This window comes from Cibotium barometz, chromosome 54, assembly GCF_041138505.1.
Source record: "Cibotium barometz isolate CiBa-2024 chromosome 54, ASM4113850v1, whole genome shotgun sequence".
In the NCBI taxonomy this organism is placed as follows: Eukaryota; Viridiplantae; Streptophyta; class Polypodiopsida; order Cyatheales; family Cibotiaceae; genus Cibotium; species Cibotium barometz.
In genome coordinates this window covers 11669063-11684564 of record NC_141099.1, presented here as the reverse complement: position 1 = coordinate 11684564, position 15502 = coordinate 11669063, and the positions used below count along the sequence as shown (strand labels likewise).

General features: G+C 45.2%; 1 protein-coding gene across 1 annotated transcript in view; it reads right to left on the bottom strand.

Annotated features, from left to right (window-relative positions):
- Positions 1-6246, bottom strand: part of LOC147607854 (uncharacterized) — a 55979-nt gene extending 49733 nt beyond the window's left edge. Inside the window, exon 1 of the mRNA XM_086790118.1 lies at positions 6128-6246. Coding sequence (XP_086646244.1) covers positions 6128-6246 — 119 coding nt within the window. The remainder of the gene's footprint in view (positions 1-6127) is intronic.
- Positions 6247-15502: the final 9256 nt, after the last annotated feature.

Genomic DNA, 15502 nt, shown 5'->3' with positions numbered 1-15502 from the left:
AGAGGACCAAAAAGTCCAATGACTGGAGGAAACAAAGATGTCGAACATGAAGAGCCTAAACAACATTATGGCACAATTAGCGGAGGACAAATGCATGTAAAGGAAGAGGCTATTGGACGCACAATGTGGGCCATTAGACGAACCCCATTGAACTCAAAAGTCAAATGTTTGGGAGGTATTGATGGAAGACTTAAGTGCAACTCATTCATACAGGGAAGCTCTATTGGAGTTGTTGCCCCTAGCTTCTACTCAGAGCGACGACATCCTGGTCCGGGAGGGCCAAAGGCTCAAATGATGTGGTTTTGTCCTTCAGATGTTTCACACACATGGCATGTAGATCCAAACATAATATACAAGCCATCATACCCAGATATGTGGAAAGTGGATGTTGGGACCAACATAACCAGCCAAGAGGTAGATAAATTAGTAAAGGCAGGGTTCAAGTTAGATGTTACTCATGAAGAACCTTTTGTGTCGGGGGTGGGAGAAACGTCCACACAAGCAGCGGGCAACAAAGAAAGTGACAAGAGGCCACATGATGCTACACAGAATACAAAGAGATCAACCAAGTGGAGGCATTGGATTTCCAAAGAAGCAGAAAAGAGGATTGGTAGTGCCGAGGCCATGACAGCGACAGTCCTTAATGAGAGTGCAATGCAGCCATCCCCCTACTCTATTTTTCATTTGGCATGTGAGAGTGGAGAGGACTATTTTATACACATCAAGGTACAACCTTGGTGTACATGTCCTGATTTCATGCAAAGAGAATCTAGAGGAAAGTCTTACGTTGCATGTAAGCATATCTATTTTGTCTTCTTGCGAGTTTTGGGATTACATAAGAATGAGGATATGGTAATGCATCAACCGACACTATCACCAGAGGAAGTGGACAATATACTATCACGTCCTCGAAGCAAGGATGTTTGTGCTTATACTTAAGCTTTAATCAAGCATGTTTGTGCCTATACTTAAGCTTTAATCAAGCCTCTCATGTTTGTGCCTACTTAAGCTTTAATCAAGCCTTCCATGTTTGTGCTTACTTAAGCTTGTATGGAAATGTGAAGTCAATCTTTTTGTAACAAAATTTGAACCAATATTATTTTTGTCTTGCTTTGGGATGGAGTATACTGTCACGTACTCTAAAGTCTTATTGTAGGTAGCTTGCGACGCTATGGTAAAGGAGTTATACCAACCAGATATCTTCTTGTAAGGAAATGTGAACTCAATCTTTTTGTAAGAAAACATGAGCCGGGTATACTTGTTTTTACTTGTGTTGAAATAAACATTGGAAGAAAGGTACATAGATAGGTATTTTTGTGCCTATATTTAAGTTTCTTGGACATAAAATGTGTGTTTATATGTAGGAAGGTAGGTATGTAGGTATGTATGTATGTATGCATGCATGTATGTATGTATATATGTAGGAAGGTAGGTAGGGAGGCAGGTAGGTAGGTAGGTAGGTAGGTAGGCAGGTAGGTAGGTAGGTAGGAAGGTAGGTGTGTTTGAGAATATACATGTATATATGTATGTATGTATGTGAATGTATTTAGGTAGGTAGGTAGGCAGGCAGGTAGGCAGGTAGGTAGGTAGGTAGGTAGGCAGGCAGGCAGGTAGGTAGGTAGGTGTGTTTGAGAATATACATGTATATATGTATGTATGTATGTGAATGTATTTATTTCTCTTTCATAAATACTTACTATATGAAAGCTCACCAAAATGTATCATTTTTCTTACAAGCTCACATAAAACTATCTTATCTCCAAAAAGCTCGCCAAATAAAGCTCGCAAAAAAATCAAACCCATTTGACACCACTATAAGCAAGGAGGCTTTTCTGCTGAGTGCATCTGCAACCACATTTTCTTTCCCCGACTGATACTTTATTTCAAAATCAAATTCCTGCAGGGTCTCCATCCATCTCCTTTGACGCATGTTGAGATCCCTTTGGGTGAAGATCCACTTCAGACTTTGATGATCTGTCACATCAAGGTGAACCTTTGTCCCCAAAAGATAATGTCTCCACAACTTCAGAGCATACACTACTGAGAGTAACTCCAAGTCATGGTGGACGGCATAATTCCTCTCATGTGTTCTGAGTTTTCTAGATTCATAGGCCACTGCATGACCTCCTTGCATTAGAGCTCCGCCTAAGGCAAATCCAGTGGCATCATTAACTACCTCAAAGGGTTTGGTAAAATCTAGCAATTTAAGGGTTGGTTACTAAGGTTGTCTTTAGCTTGTCAAAGGCACTCTGACACATTGCAATCCACTGGAAAAGTGTACTTTTCTTAAGAAGGTTAGTCAAAGGGGACGCTATCGTAAAGATCCTATACCATCCGGTTAACCCTAGGAATCCTCTGACTTCCTTTACTAACTTGGGTTTTGGCCATTCAACTTACTGCTTGGATCTTTGCGGGGTCAGGCGAAATCCCATCCTTTGACACTATGAATCCTAAGTATTTAACCTGGTCAACAGAGAGGGAACACTTGATCTTCTTTTTTGCAAAGAGTTGGTGATTCCTTAGGATTTCCAGGACTTTGCGCACATGATCTTCATTGTCTGCATTATTCTTTGAGTATACTAAGATATCGTCAAAGAAGACAAGAACAAAATCATCCAAGTATTCTTTGAGAATATCCTGCATAAGATGATTGAATGTCACTGGGGCATTAGTCAATCCAAACGGCATGATTGTGAACTCATAATGCCCATAGTGAGTATTGAATGCTGTCTTTGGGATGTCTTGCTCCTTGATTCTGATTTGGTAGTAACTGGATTTGAGATCTATCTTTGTGAACATTTGGGTCCCACTTAACCGATCCAGAAGTTAATCAATCCTAGGAATAGGATACTTATTCTTAATTGTTAATTGATTCAATCCTCTGTAGTCAATACAGAGTCTTCTTTTGAAAGAGAATGGGCGCACCCCAAGGTGAGACAGTGGGTCTGACAAATCCCTGTTCTAACAGTTGTCTTAACTGTTCCTTCAGTTCTATGGCTTCAAGGACTGGCATTTTGTATGCAGGCTGGGCTACTGGCTGAGCTCTGGGGGTTAATTTGGTCTCATGATCTACTTCACAAGACAGAGGCATCTCAATCACAGCTCTTCAAGAAATATATCTGCATACTCACTTAACCACTCTGGTTCTTTAGCCTTGCATTTTATGTCTACTGGATTCATTTTAACGACAAATAGAGCTTGCCTCTTTCTGAGCCCTTTTAATAATTTGGAAGCCTTGACTAATTGCAGCATTCGTGGGGATCCGAAATTTCCAATTCCTTGAACTCTATTCCCGTGAAGGTCAAGAAAAGAGATGGTTCCTTTGTGACAATGAATGTCAGCCTGATTCTTTTGGAGCCAATCCATTTCAAGGATTCCATCATATATTTCGAGGGGTAGGACTCTGAACTGGCACTCTGTTACGTTCCCATCTAGGCTAAACTCAAAAAGGTCAGTCTCAAGGTGAGTGAAAAGAATCTTCCCATTGGCTAATTCAACTTGCATAGGCTTCCCTGATTTTTGATTTAGGACTAATTTATGCAGACATCCTGGGGAAATAAAAGAATGAGTACTGCGTGAATCAATCAAAAGCTTGAATTTCTTACCCTGGTACTCTGCTGGAGTCTGGAGGACTGAGAATTGATGGTTATTCCCTTGATGCTCAATCGCTGCATAGATCTGTCCTTTCTCTTCCTCCACTTCCTCAGCTATGGTGACTGCTCTGGTCGTTGCAGTCTGAGGTGGAACTCTCTCTCTTTGGTTATTCCAATTCTGGGAGGGAGTTTAGAGACTTCTTTGCATGGAGGCTACAGGGGCTGAGCTGGCACTCTTCTTAGGTTACCCTAATTTTGGCGGCGCGGGGGATCCGGATTGGATTGATATGAAGGAGTCTGTCTCGGAATTCTGGGACCCTTGCTTCCTTGGCCCACAGAAGGAGATGGGCAATCCTTGAGTTGGTGCCCAAGTCCCTGACATCCGAAGCATCTGTTTTTCACTTCGAAGCTCTTCCCTTTGCATTCTGGAGAGAGCCACAGTTCCTGAGAATGTAGTTCGGGGGAAAGGTCTTCCTTCATTTCTGAAGCTTCCTGTCTCCACATTCTAGTTAGGACCTTGGTGTCTCTTTAGAGGCGAAAAGTTGGAAGAACTTCTCGGAGTCTGAAATCTCTTGAAGGATGAGGGAGCTGGCTTTGGCGGGACTTTTATGATGAAGGCTTTGGCAAAGTCCTTCGCCATTCTGACAGCCTCAGCCATGGACACTGGCTTGGCATTTTTGACCACTGTGTCCAAGGGTTCGTTCATTCCCTGAATGAACTTGGCGTTGGTGTTCATCTAGAGGTGGTAAATATTTAAGTAGAAGAGCGAAGGCCTAGTGATATTCCTCGATGGTTTTGCTCCCCTGCTTCAGCTCTAAGAATTCGTTCATTTTGGTTTCAGGGGGACAAAATCTCTTCCTTAAATAGGTTTTAAGGTCGTTCCAGGACTGAGTATTTTTGTCCAGACGGTTGGTATCACAATGGTTCCTCCATCCCACCCTGGCTATTTCCACTATCTTCAGCTTGGCAAGAGCCATTTTGCTTTGCTCATTGTAGCCGGTGACGTCAAAATATTCTTCCATGGCTTCCACCCATTTCTCCACAGCCTCGCCCAGGTTCTCCCCTTCTCCTTTAAAGGGTCCTGGCTGAGTTCTATGAAGAGCCTTGCGAACATCAGGTTCTGGCTGAGTTCTATGAAGAGCCTTGCGAATGTCAGGGTCAAGCTCATCATCTTCAGAAAGAGGGTCTGGCTGATGGCCACGGTTTCCTCGTCTCATGATTTTGCCAAAAATGATATATTATTAAATTTTTATTTTTGATATCGTCCACGAGATCCTAAGAGGTTCGAAAAAAAATTTCTTAAACAAGACAAATGATCTTATTGTTTGGAGATCTATGACATATGTCCGATAACAAATTTTTCTTTATCAGGTCGTCCATAAACAATCACCTATACATCAGGGAATTTTTCTCGAGAAAACATTTCTTTATTTATATAAAAGTTTTAATATATACATAGAGCAACTCGGCTCCAGAAATCAAAATCTCCTTGGGAGATGCATAAGACGGCGGTACTGGGGGGCCATAGCCATGCCCTGATACAAATGTTCACTTACTGCCAAAAGGGAGCTATTATCTTCTCCTTAGGAATAAAATAACTAAGGAGTCTATAGATTTGGCATGAGAGTATGAAATTCTGCGGCATTGAATGATATAGAATGACACCATGTACCACTTTCAACTTTATCAGAATCATGGCCAATGAGAGGTTTTGCCTCAGTGTTGCACACCGGTCGCAAGAGGCGTGGACATAATGCCGTGCAAACCACTTATGCTGCTGCCGTTGTCGGAAATTTCGGACACGGAATCACCTGGCCTCTATAGCTGTCCACTCCAACAGCCTTGGAAACACAAACACGAACGGGGGCACCACCAGCACGGCTGGAACACTTCTCTCAGTTCACCACACCACCCACACCATAAAGACAACACAAAACAGGGGCACCATAGACAAAGCAAACACCCAGCAATATATTCCCAAAAAACACTTCATACAAGCTTCTCCCGACACAAAAGCCTTACTCACACAACCATACAAACACTCAGACCTAGATTTACTGCCAAGGGAATTCCACCACGGCCACACCACCTCAGGAATTACAACCTTGCATCTGACGACCAAGCCTTTGCAACCACAAACACATCAACACTCTGACCTGTCACTGCCGAGGATACACCACATCCTCAATCACCGCGAACCTCTCGCCTGCGTGCTGTGCCAACCACACCAGAAAGAACCCGGCCACTTCTCTCTTCAGAGGGCGCCCCACCAGCTAGCCCTCAACTCTCTCTGCAGCCCATCGTTTTTGTGTGTGTCGCCAGCAGCTACCCAAACATCTCTCTCTCTCTCTCTCTCTCTCTCTCTCTCTCTCTGCTGATCCTCTGCCAGCCTCACAACCAACCCAAGCATCACCTGCCCCCTTGAACCCCTTCTCCTTGACGTGCTATCAGCCCCACCAGCCTCTGCACGATCCTTTTGTGGCGAACTTGCCCTCTTACGTGTGTTAGCCGTAGCCAAAACCCTTCATCAGCACCCCTCTATTCGCCAGTCTCTACTCCTGCACTCGTAGACGACCATCACCTCCAAGGCCTCCGCCACAACCTCAGAAGCCGCCAGCTCAACACCAGCTCTTCGCATCCCCCATATGGCCATGCGTGCCTTCTTCACTGCTCCTTGGTGCCATCCTTCGCATCCCAAAAGGTGGCCATCTCCCAAACGACCCGACCCACTTCTTCGGTCCAGCAGAGCAGCTTCTCTCTGTCGGCACCCGCTCACGCTGTCCACTGTCGGCCTCAGCTGCTGTAGCCGTCGCCTGTACCCACGCTTCCCTCTGCTGCTATCACCAGCTCTCTGCCGGCTTCAGCTCCTCTGACGGGCCCCTTGCGTCTCCACACCAGCTTCAAAGGCGGCAGCTCCCTTTGCCTTTCTCTGCAGAATGATCAGGGCCGCTTTTCCACACCGAGAGGGCAACCTATCTAGGCGTTTTCGTCTTTGCCAACCTTCCAGAGGCTCACTTCTTTTACGCTGGCAGCTCAAGAGACCTCCATGTGGTCATTTTCATTGTAGGCCACGTGGATATTATATTATTAAAAAGCCTAAAAGATGGCCACCATCATATTCCTTTTCACACCAATTTCATCTAACTCATGCACTCATTAAATTGACTGTCCAACCATTAATTGCCCAACTGCTTTCACACCTTCGAATACAGCTCACGAGTGCCCACTTATACTTGGGACTCGCACACATTTCAAACAATCGAGCAGCTGATATCATCCCCAGCAAACCTCCAGACCACGCTCCGAATAGGCCTGCACAAGCCTACAGCCAAACCGTCCACCCTCTACATCTACCACCACAGCGCATTCCATAGCAACGCCTTCACACATGCCATGCATCCATATGTACACAAGCCCAAAACACCTTTCAGAAAAATGCCTGACATACTTTGCCAACCCCCCCATCTGCTAGAGCATTCATGCTCAGCAGCAAAAAGATAAAGTCCAATAGCTATCCACCAGGATCAAAAGGAAACAGCTGTAACTCACCATCCCATTTCCTAGCATCTGTTAAAACCAATGGCTGTATCACTACATACCAAACATCAACCATATACGTCACAAATCATCCACGTCCACTTCACCCACAACAAACCTCCCTGTCTTCAAAACCTGTGGCATTACAGCATTTAGCATCCCATGAAAAGATGCAGGGGGGAAGGGAGCTTGAGCTCTTGCAAGCACACACACACACTCACAAAACCCTAATAGAGAACTCACAAGGTGAGAGGCTGAAAATCTTCTTCTTCTCTACTCAACACTCAACACACCATATACAAGAATAAGAGTACACACAATATGAAAGGTACTCAACCAAATACATACACAGGTTCTCTATAGTGTGAACCCGACTAAATGAGCTGGCGCTATAACTATGCCAGTCTCTAGAGTGGCTGTCACACAGCCTGTCATCCCACTGGCCGCATATCACCCAAGATCTCACCAACCATGCCAGTGGTGTAAGTGCGGGGCCTATCCCCCAGGCGGGTCATCAGTGTCCACCGCCTCACTAGAGCTCGATATCTCAACACTCCCCCTCGAGCTCAACTCCATCTCATGTACACCAAGCGAAGCCCTGAATCTGCGGAGCTTCTCTGTACCCAATGCTTTGGTGAAGATGTCAGCTACCTGATCCTCTGTGCTGACATAAACAAGATCAAGGTCTCCTGCCAAGACCTTCTCTCTGACGAAGTGGTAGTGGACCTCTATGTGCTTCGTACGAGCATGGAAGACTGGGTTCCTGGCCAACTGTATACTACTAATGTTGTCACAGAAAATGACAACTTGTCTATCCACTGATAGACCCAAATCTGCAAGTAGCTTTCTCAACCAAGCTACCTCACATGCTGCCATAGCAGCTCCTCTGTACTCGGCCTCCGTACTCGATAGAGCAACCGTAGGCTGCTTCTTGCTGCTCCAAGTCACAGCAGCACTCCCCAAAGAAAACATGAATCCACTGGTAGATCTTCTGTCTGAGATACTACCAGCCCAATCAGCATCTGTGTACCCATGTACACATATCTCTGTCCCAGTCTCATAGAATAGTCCACAATGTAAAGTAGACTTCACATACCTCAGTATGCGTCTCACAGCATCCAAATGCGGTTTCCGTGGAACCTGCATAAATTGACTCACCAACCCAACAGCATAGCTCAAATCTGGTCTGGTGATCGTCATGTAGATCAAACTTCCTACTATGCTCCTGTACATAGTAGGATCCTCCAAGATCTCTCCTGAATCTGCACTCAACTTGCCATTTTGATCCAATGGCATAGAAATAGGCTTACAGCCTGTCATACCATACTTGGACAACATGTCCAAGCCATACTGTCTCTGCAGTAATCCAATGCCATGTGGTGACCTAATCACCTCAATGCCCAAGAAATATCTGAGCTCCCCCAGATCCTTCATCTCGAACTTCTGTCTAAGCAAGATCTTTACATCAAAGATCTCTGCATCATGGTCCCCCGTAATGATCAAGTCATCTACATAGATGACAACAAGCACAACCCCTCTATCACCATGTCTCACATAGAATGAGAAATCTGCATTGGCTACATGAAAGCCAATAGTGACAAGATAGTCAGAAATCTTGTCAGACCATGCTCTTGGTGCTTGCTTTAAGCCATACAAGGCTTTCTTCAACCTGCAAACATGCTCGGGGTGACCCACATCCTCATAACCAGGTGGCTGCAACATATACACCTCTTCTTGCAAATCCCCATGCAAGAATGCATTCTTTACATCCATCTGATGTAAAGACCATTTCTTTGACGCAGCCACTGCTATCACAACTCTCACCGTTGCCATCTTGGCAACTGGGCAGAAAGTTTCCTCATAATCAATCCCATATGTCTGCGCATATCCTTTGGCTACCAATCTAGCCTTGTACCTGTTTATGCTTCCATCACTGTTATGTTTAACTTTGTACACCCACTTGCATCCAATGGCTTTCTTGCCTTCTGGCAATTGCACTAAATCCCAAGTTTCATTTCCATATAGTGCATCCATCTCCTCATCCATAGCTTTCTCCCAACACACATTTCCAATAGCCTCATCAATGCATGTGGGCTCAACAACCTGCACAACCTTTGCCATATATGCATAGTGATGTGCCACATAACCATCATAGGTAAATCTCTGCACAGGATTTCTCACTCTCCCAGATCTTCGCAGCTTCTCATTCATGACTTCCATAGCCTTCTTTACACCAGGTGTTCTCATAGCTGGGATCCCAAGCTCCTCATCAAGGCTCATATCTGAGCCACTAGACTCTCCATCAACATGAGAATGCCCTGCAGAAATGTCAGGCATACCAAGGGGCTCAACCACTTTCTCTTTTCCTTTACGTGATGTAGTAATCACATTTGCAGGGCTGGTATTATGACGCAGCCTGCCACTCCATGGTCTATCAACAGACCCACTAGATGAGGACTCTCCTGGTCCACTCAAAGACTGTGATTGCTGACCTGCATTCTGTGCAACCACACTTCCACTCAAATCAGCCCCAACAGCTTCTTTTTCAGCAGCATACCAGCTGCTCATCTCATCAAATACAACATCCCTGCTTACCCTCAACTCACGTGTAGCAGGGTTATAACACCTGTATCCCTTTTGCTCAAGGGAATATCCAATAAACACACATTTTTCAGCTTTCGGATCCAGCTTAGTTCTCAGCTCATCTGGCACATGCACATATGCAATGCATCCAAAGACTTTCAGATGAGATAAATCTGGTTTTCTGCCAGTAAACCTCTCCTCAGGAGTTACATCATGTATGGCTGCAGTTGGAGTCCTGTTCATGATGTATACTGCTGTAGAAACAGCCTCAGCCCAATAGCAATGCGGCATATTCTTCTCTTCCATCAATGCTCGCGCAATCTCAGCAATGTGCCTGTTTTTCCGCTTAGCAACTCCATTTTGCTGCGGAGTATATCTGCATGTGAATTGTCTCCGAATACCATTCTTCTTCAAAAATTCAGAGAACTCATTGGAGAAGTATTCTCCCCCTCCATCTGACCTTAGGCACTTTACATATTTCCCTGTTTGCTTTTCAACCAAAACTCTGAAATTCTGAAAGTGAGTGAACACCTCACTCTTCTCCTTCATGAAATATACCCACACTTTCCTTGTGTGGTCATCAATGAAAGTGACATAGTACCTGCAGCCTCCCATAGATACGGTCTTCGTAGGACCCCATACATCTGAATGCACAACATCTAGTGCATTTCTGCTCACATATCTGTTACGTGGAAACACATGCTTTGTTTGCTTCCCAAATTGGCATGCTTCACATATTTTCTGCATACCTTCCACTTTAAATTTTGGCAGCCCTGTCACAATTCCTTTTGTCTGCATAGACTTCAATCTCTGCACATTTACATGTCCAATTCTTTTATGCCATATGTCTGTGTCTGCAACAACTCCTGAACCATTTGCAAACATCGCAGCACTCATTTCAGGCATGTCTACATTCAACGTAAACATTCTGCCCACTCTGTTGCCTTTTGCAACCAACCTGCACTTGTCTTTGAAATCTTCAACATAACACCCATCAGGGTTAAACCGAACCTGCAAACCCTGCTCAATCATCTGGCCAACTGAAACCAGATTCTTTGTTATGTTTGGTACATGAAGTACATCTGCAAGGTACTTCACTTTGCCATCCTGCATAGACAATGGCACATCTCCAATGTGGGCAATTGGATGAGCAGTGTCATCCCCTGTTTCCACAAAACCTGGCCTTTCCGGGTTTTTCATCTCCTTGAACCACTCCCCATGACTCGTCATGTGGTTCGAAGCGCCTGAATCCACATACCATACATTATCCTTTTGTGCTGCATCAACATTTTCAGACATGGCATTCACGACATGCTGCATAACAAACAATCTTTCATTATCCTCATTATTTCTGCTTGAGGATGCATAGTTGTTTTGCTGCACTTTCCCATTTTGTATGTCAGCTTGCTTCTTATAACATTCGGACTGCACATGTCCAGTCTTACCACAATAATAGCATTCACGTGCATCATTGTACTGCCTTTGCCAATTTCCACGGCCTCTTTGACTCCCCCTGCCTCTGAATCTGCCTCTTCCACCTGCGTGTTGTTGTTGTTGTTGATTCTGGGACTGTTGTTGTTGTTGCTGCTGCTGCTGGCCATAATTCTGATTACCTGTTCGGCCACCTCCTTGACCGCGTCCACGGCCTCCTCTACCTCGTCCTCTTCCCGAACTCGTGTAGAAGGCCTGTTGCTCTGAACTGTTTTTGCTCTGTGAAGACTGTTGGTCTTCACCCAAGTTCTTCTTTTCGATAATCAGCATAGACACCAAATCTGTAAAGTTGGGAATGTTTTCCCGAGTCTGAATAGACGTCTTAAACGCCTTGTATTGTGGCCCGAGACCACGTAGACAGACTTCCACCTTGTCATCATCATCTACTGACACACCAATAGATGCAAGGGATTCCACAATACCCTTTATCTTCAACGCATAGTCATTCACAGACATGCTCTTTTTCTCCACAGTATGAAGTTCATTCTTCAACTGTATCTTACGTGCCTTGGTGTTTGTTTCATAAAGCTTTACCAAGGTGTCCCACGCCTCCTTGGGGGACTTGGCATCCTGAATGTGCCCAATCATGGTGTCCTGTATACTAATGGAAAGCCAATACATAACCTTCCTGGCTCCTTGGTTCCAGTCTTTAAACTCTTTCACATCTGCAGCAGTCGGATTTATATCCGGTATCTCCGGTGCCTCTTCATGCTCACCTTCTATGTAGTCCCAGTAACCTTTTCCCATCAGGAAATTTGTCAACCTGAACCTCCAAGCATGGAAGTTATTCTTATCCAGCTTCTCAGCCACAATCTGTGTTATGCCATCATTAGACATCTTGCCAAACACACAATTTCACCAGAAACTGCACTCTGGTTTTTCTGCACAAATGCTGTATTTTCTGCACAGCGGTACTGCAGTACTCTCAAATGTCACAACCAGTGACTTCAATGCACATACATACACCCAATGGCAACTGTAGACCTCTTTGCAGCACCCACAGTGTCTGCACAGTCAATCTGTCTTCCTGCAATTCTTAAAACAGAGTCCTGCAGAGAATCGATGACTTACCCGCAGTGCTCGAAATCGCCTGCTTTCTGAAAAACGGAGGTCCAGACGCGCCCGAAACGCGTTTTCGGCCCGGAAATTTCAGTCCGTAGGACTCTGTAGTTGCCCTATTGCTTCACTCCCGCGAAGAAAGCTCCTCAATCGGAGATCGTTTGCCGGTGCCTCCCGTAGAGCTCCCGACAAGGGTGTAGTCACCAACACAATAGGGAAGAGTAGTTGAAGCTCTTACCCTCGTACCGCTTCCTGTGGTTCTCTTGCTTGCAGCTCAGCCCTTAGCACGAACCAGGCTCTGATACCATGAAAAGATGCAGGGGGGAAGGGAGCTTGAGCTCTTGCAAGCACACACACACACTCACAAAACCCTAATAGAGAACTCAAAAGGTGAGTGGCTGAAAATCTTCTTCTTCTCTACTCAACACTCAACACACCATATACAAGAATAAGAGTACACACAATATGAAAGGTACTCAACCAAATACATACACAGGTTCTCTATAGTGTGAACCCGACTAAATGAGCTGGCGCTATAACTATGCCAGTCTCTAGAGTGGCTGTCACACAGCCTGTCATCCCACTGGCCGCATATCACCCAAGATCTCACCAACCATGCCAGTGGTGTAAGTGCGGGGCCTATCCCCCAGGCGGGTCATCAGTGTCCACCGCCTCACTAGAGCTCGATATCTCAACATCCCATTCATCAACACCAATGAAGGCCAGGTTTCAACATTTTGACCTTTATGCAGACAAAAATCCAGATCCTTTCCCAGCAGCAGTGTCCACAAGCACTTCCAGCTCTTGTAAAATAGGCATCTCTTCACAACCACACAGCTCAACTGGTTCAGAGTCCTTGTCATCCATGGACTTTTCTTTTAGCATTTCAGCAACACGCAAAGAAGCCTTTGTTACACTCTCGACCATATTTGCATCCATGTCTATCTCTGGCTCCTGTTCATCAAGGCTAGCAACTTCCCACATATCATCCTCAGACACACTACTCACATCACAATGGTCTTCATCAGCCAAATCAACATGCATACCTTCTTGAGTGTTGCCAACCCCCCTGGTATCATCGTCCAAAGACTCCCCAGCACATAATGCATCAAATGGAAAAACATCCACATCATTCATTTTGCAGGTAGTACCAGACCACCATCAAGCTGTCCAAGAAAATCCATAATAATAGGATCTTCCTCCATGCTCTCCACATCCGCATTGAAAATCATCTTCACTTCACCACAAGTCTCTACCCCATCCTCCTCCCTTGTAGAATCTGGCAAAAAATCATCCTCAAAGCATTCTGTATCCAGCTCCTCTTCCTTCTCATCATCAGCCAATCCCAAGGCATCATCCTCTTTGCTTCCCTGTGCATGCATATCATCCAAATCCAAATGCAAATGATCTCCAATAGAGCCTTCCAAATCACTGTCATGTACAGCCATGACGTCCCCATCCAAAGAAGAATCCACTGGCAACTTCTCATCTGCAAAAGTCTCAAACCTTGACCCAGATTCCTCATCATGCTTTTCATCATGCACATCCTTAGCTTCAATCGCATCATGCACATCCTTAGCTTTTCATCATGCACATCCTTAGCTTCAATCACATCATCAATAGGCACCTTAGCTACATCCACATCATGCATCCAATACAGATCTTCACTTTGCTCCTTCACCTGCTTCTCATCCACCTTCACCTGCTTTAAAGACTTTGGAAAAAAATCATAAGGCACATAGAACATCCCCCTTTGCACCTGTATAGGCCTTTGAGGTTCCTGTCTAATCAAACTTTGCATAGAACTCTTATCCACCTCAACCAAATTTACCTGCATATCCCTTGCAGACACAACACCTTCATACGGATAAATACCCATCTCCATCTGCTTCAAAATCTTGCTTTCCTTTTTCCTAGCAACCCTAACTGCCTCATCAAATGACTTGGGATTCTTCAACTCAACCCTGAACCTCAAATGGCCCTAGCAAACCATCAATAAACAAGCTCTTCTTCAGAAACATAGGAGGAACTTCCTGCTTCAATGTCATACACCACTTACTCCACAAACATGTAAATACCTGCACAAAATCATCCAGTGATTGCCCATGGACCTGCTTCAAGATGCTCAACTCTTGCCAACAAAGCACACTAGAATCCTCTGCTTGCTGCTGCTGAAAATGCTCCAAAAGGCCTTCTTTCAACCTGTCTAAGGTAAAAACACCATGTAGCTCATATGCCGCATCCTGTGCTTCAAAATCCTTAAGCCAGCTTTGAGCATCTCCCTTCAAAAAAATCTTTATCAGCTTCAAAATCTGCTCTTCATCTGTCACATGATTGCTAATGCATGACAACTCCATTTGCTCCAAAAAGTCACACACATCCTCACCCTTCCTGCCATAAAATTTTGGATAAGACCACATCATGAAAACCTGTAACAATCCCTGAGCTCTCCTCAGTGGGACATACACCCTTCTAGGCAAAGAACAACACCTGAGCTCGCCTCAGTGGGGGCACCAGAAAGCTGTCAGAAATTCCGGACACGGAATCACTTGGCCTCTATAGCTGTCCACTCGAACAACCTTGGAAACACAAACACGAACGGGGGCACCACCAGCCACCACCGGCTGGAACACTTCTCTAAGTTCACCACACCACCCACACCATAAAGACAACACAAAACAGGGGCACCATAGACAAAGCAAACACCCAGCAATATATTCCCAGAAAACACTTCATACAAGCTTCTCCCGACACAGAAGCCTTACTCACACAACCATACAAACACTCAAACCTGGATTTACTGCCAAGGGAATTCCACCATGGCCACACCACCTCAGGAATTATGACCTTGCGTCTGACGACCAAGCCTTTGCAACCACAAACACATCAACACTCGACCTGTCACTACCGAGGATACACCACATCCTCAATCACCGCGAACCTCTCGCCTGCGTGCTGTGCCAACCACACCAGAAAGAACCCGGCCACTTCTCTCTTCAGAGGGCGCCCCACTAGCTAACCCTCAACTCTCTCTGTAGCCCATCACTTCTGTGTGTGTCACCAGAGCAGCAGCACCCTAAACCCTCAACTCTCTCTGTAGCCCATCACTTCTGTGTGTGTCGCCAGCAGCAGCTACCCAAACATCTCTCTCTCTCTCTCTCTCTCTCTCTCTCTCTCTCTGCTGATCCTCTGCCAGCCTCACAACCAACCCAAGCATCACTTGCCCCTTCAACCCCTTC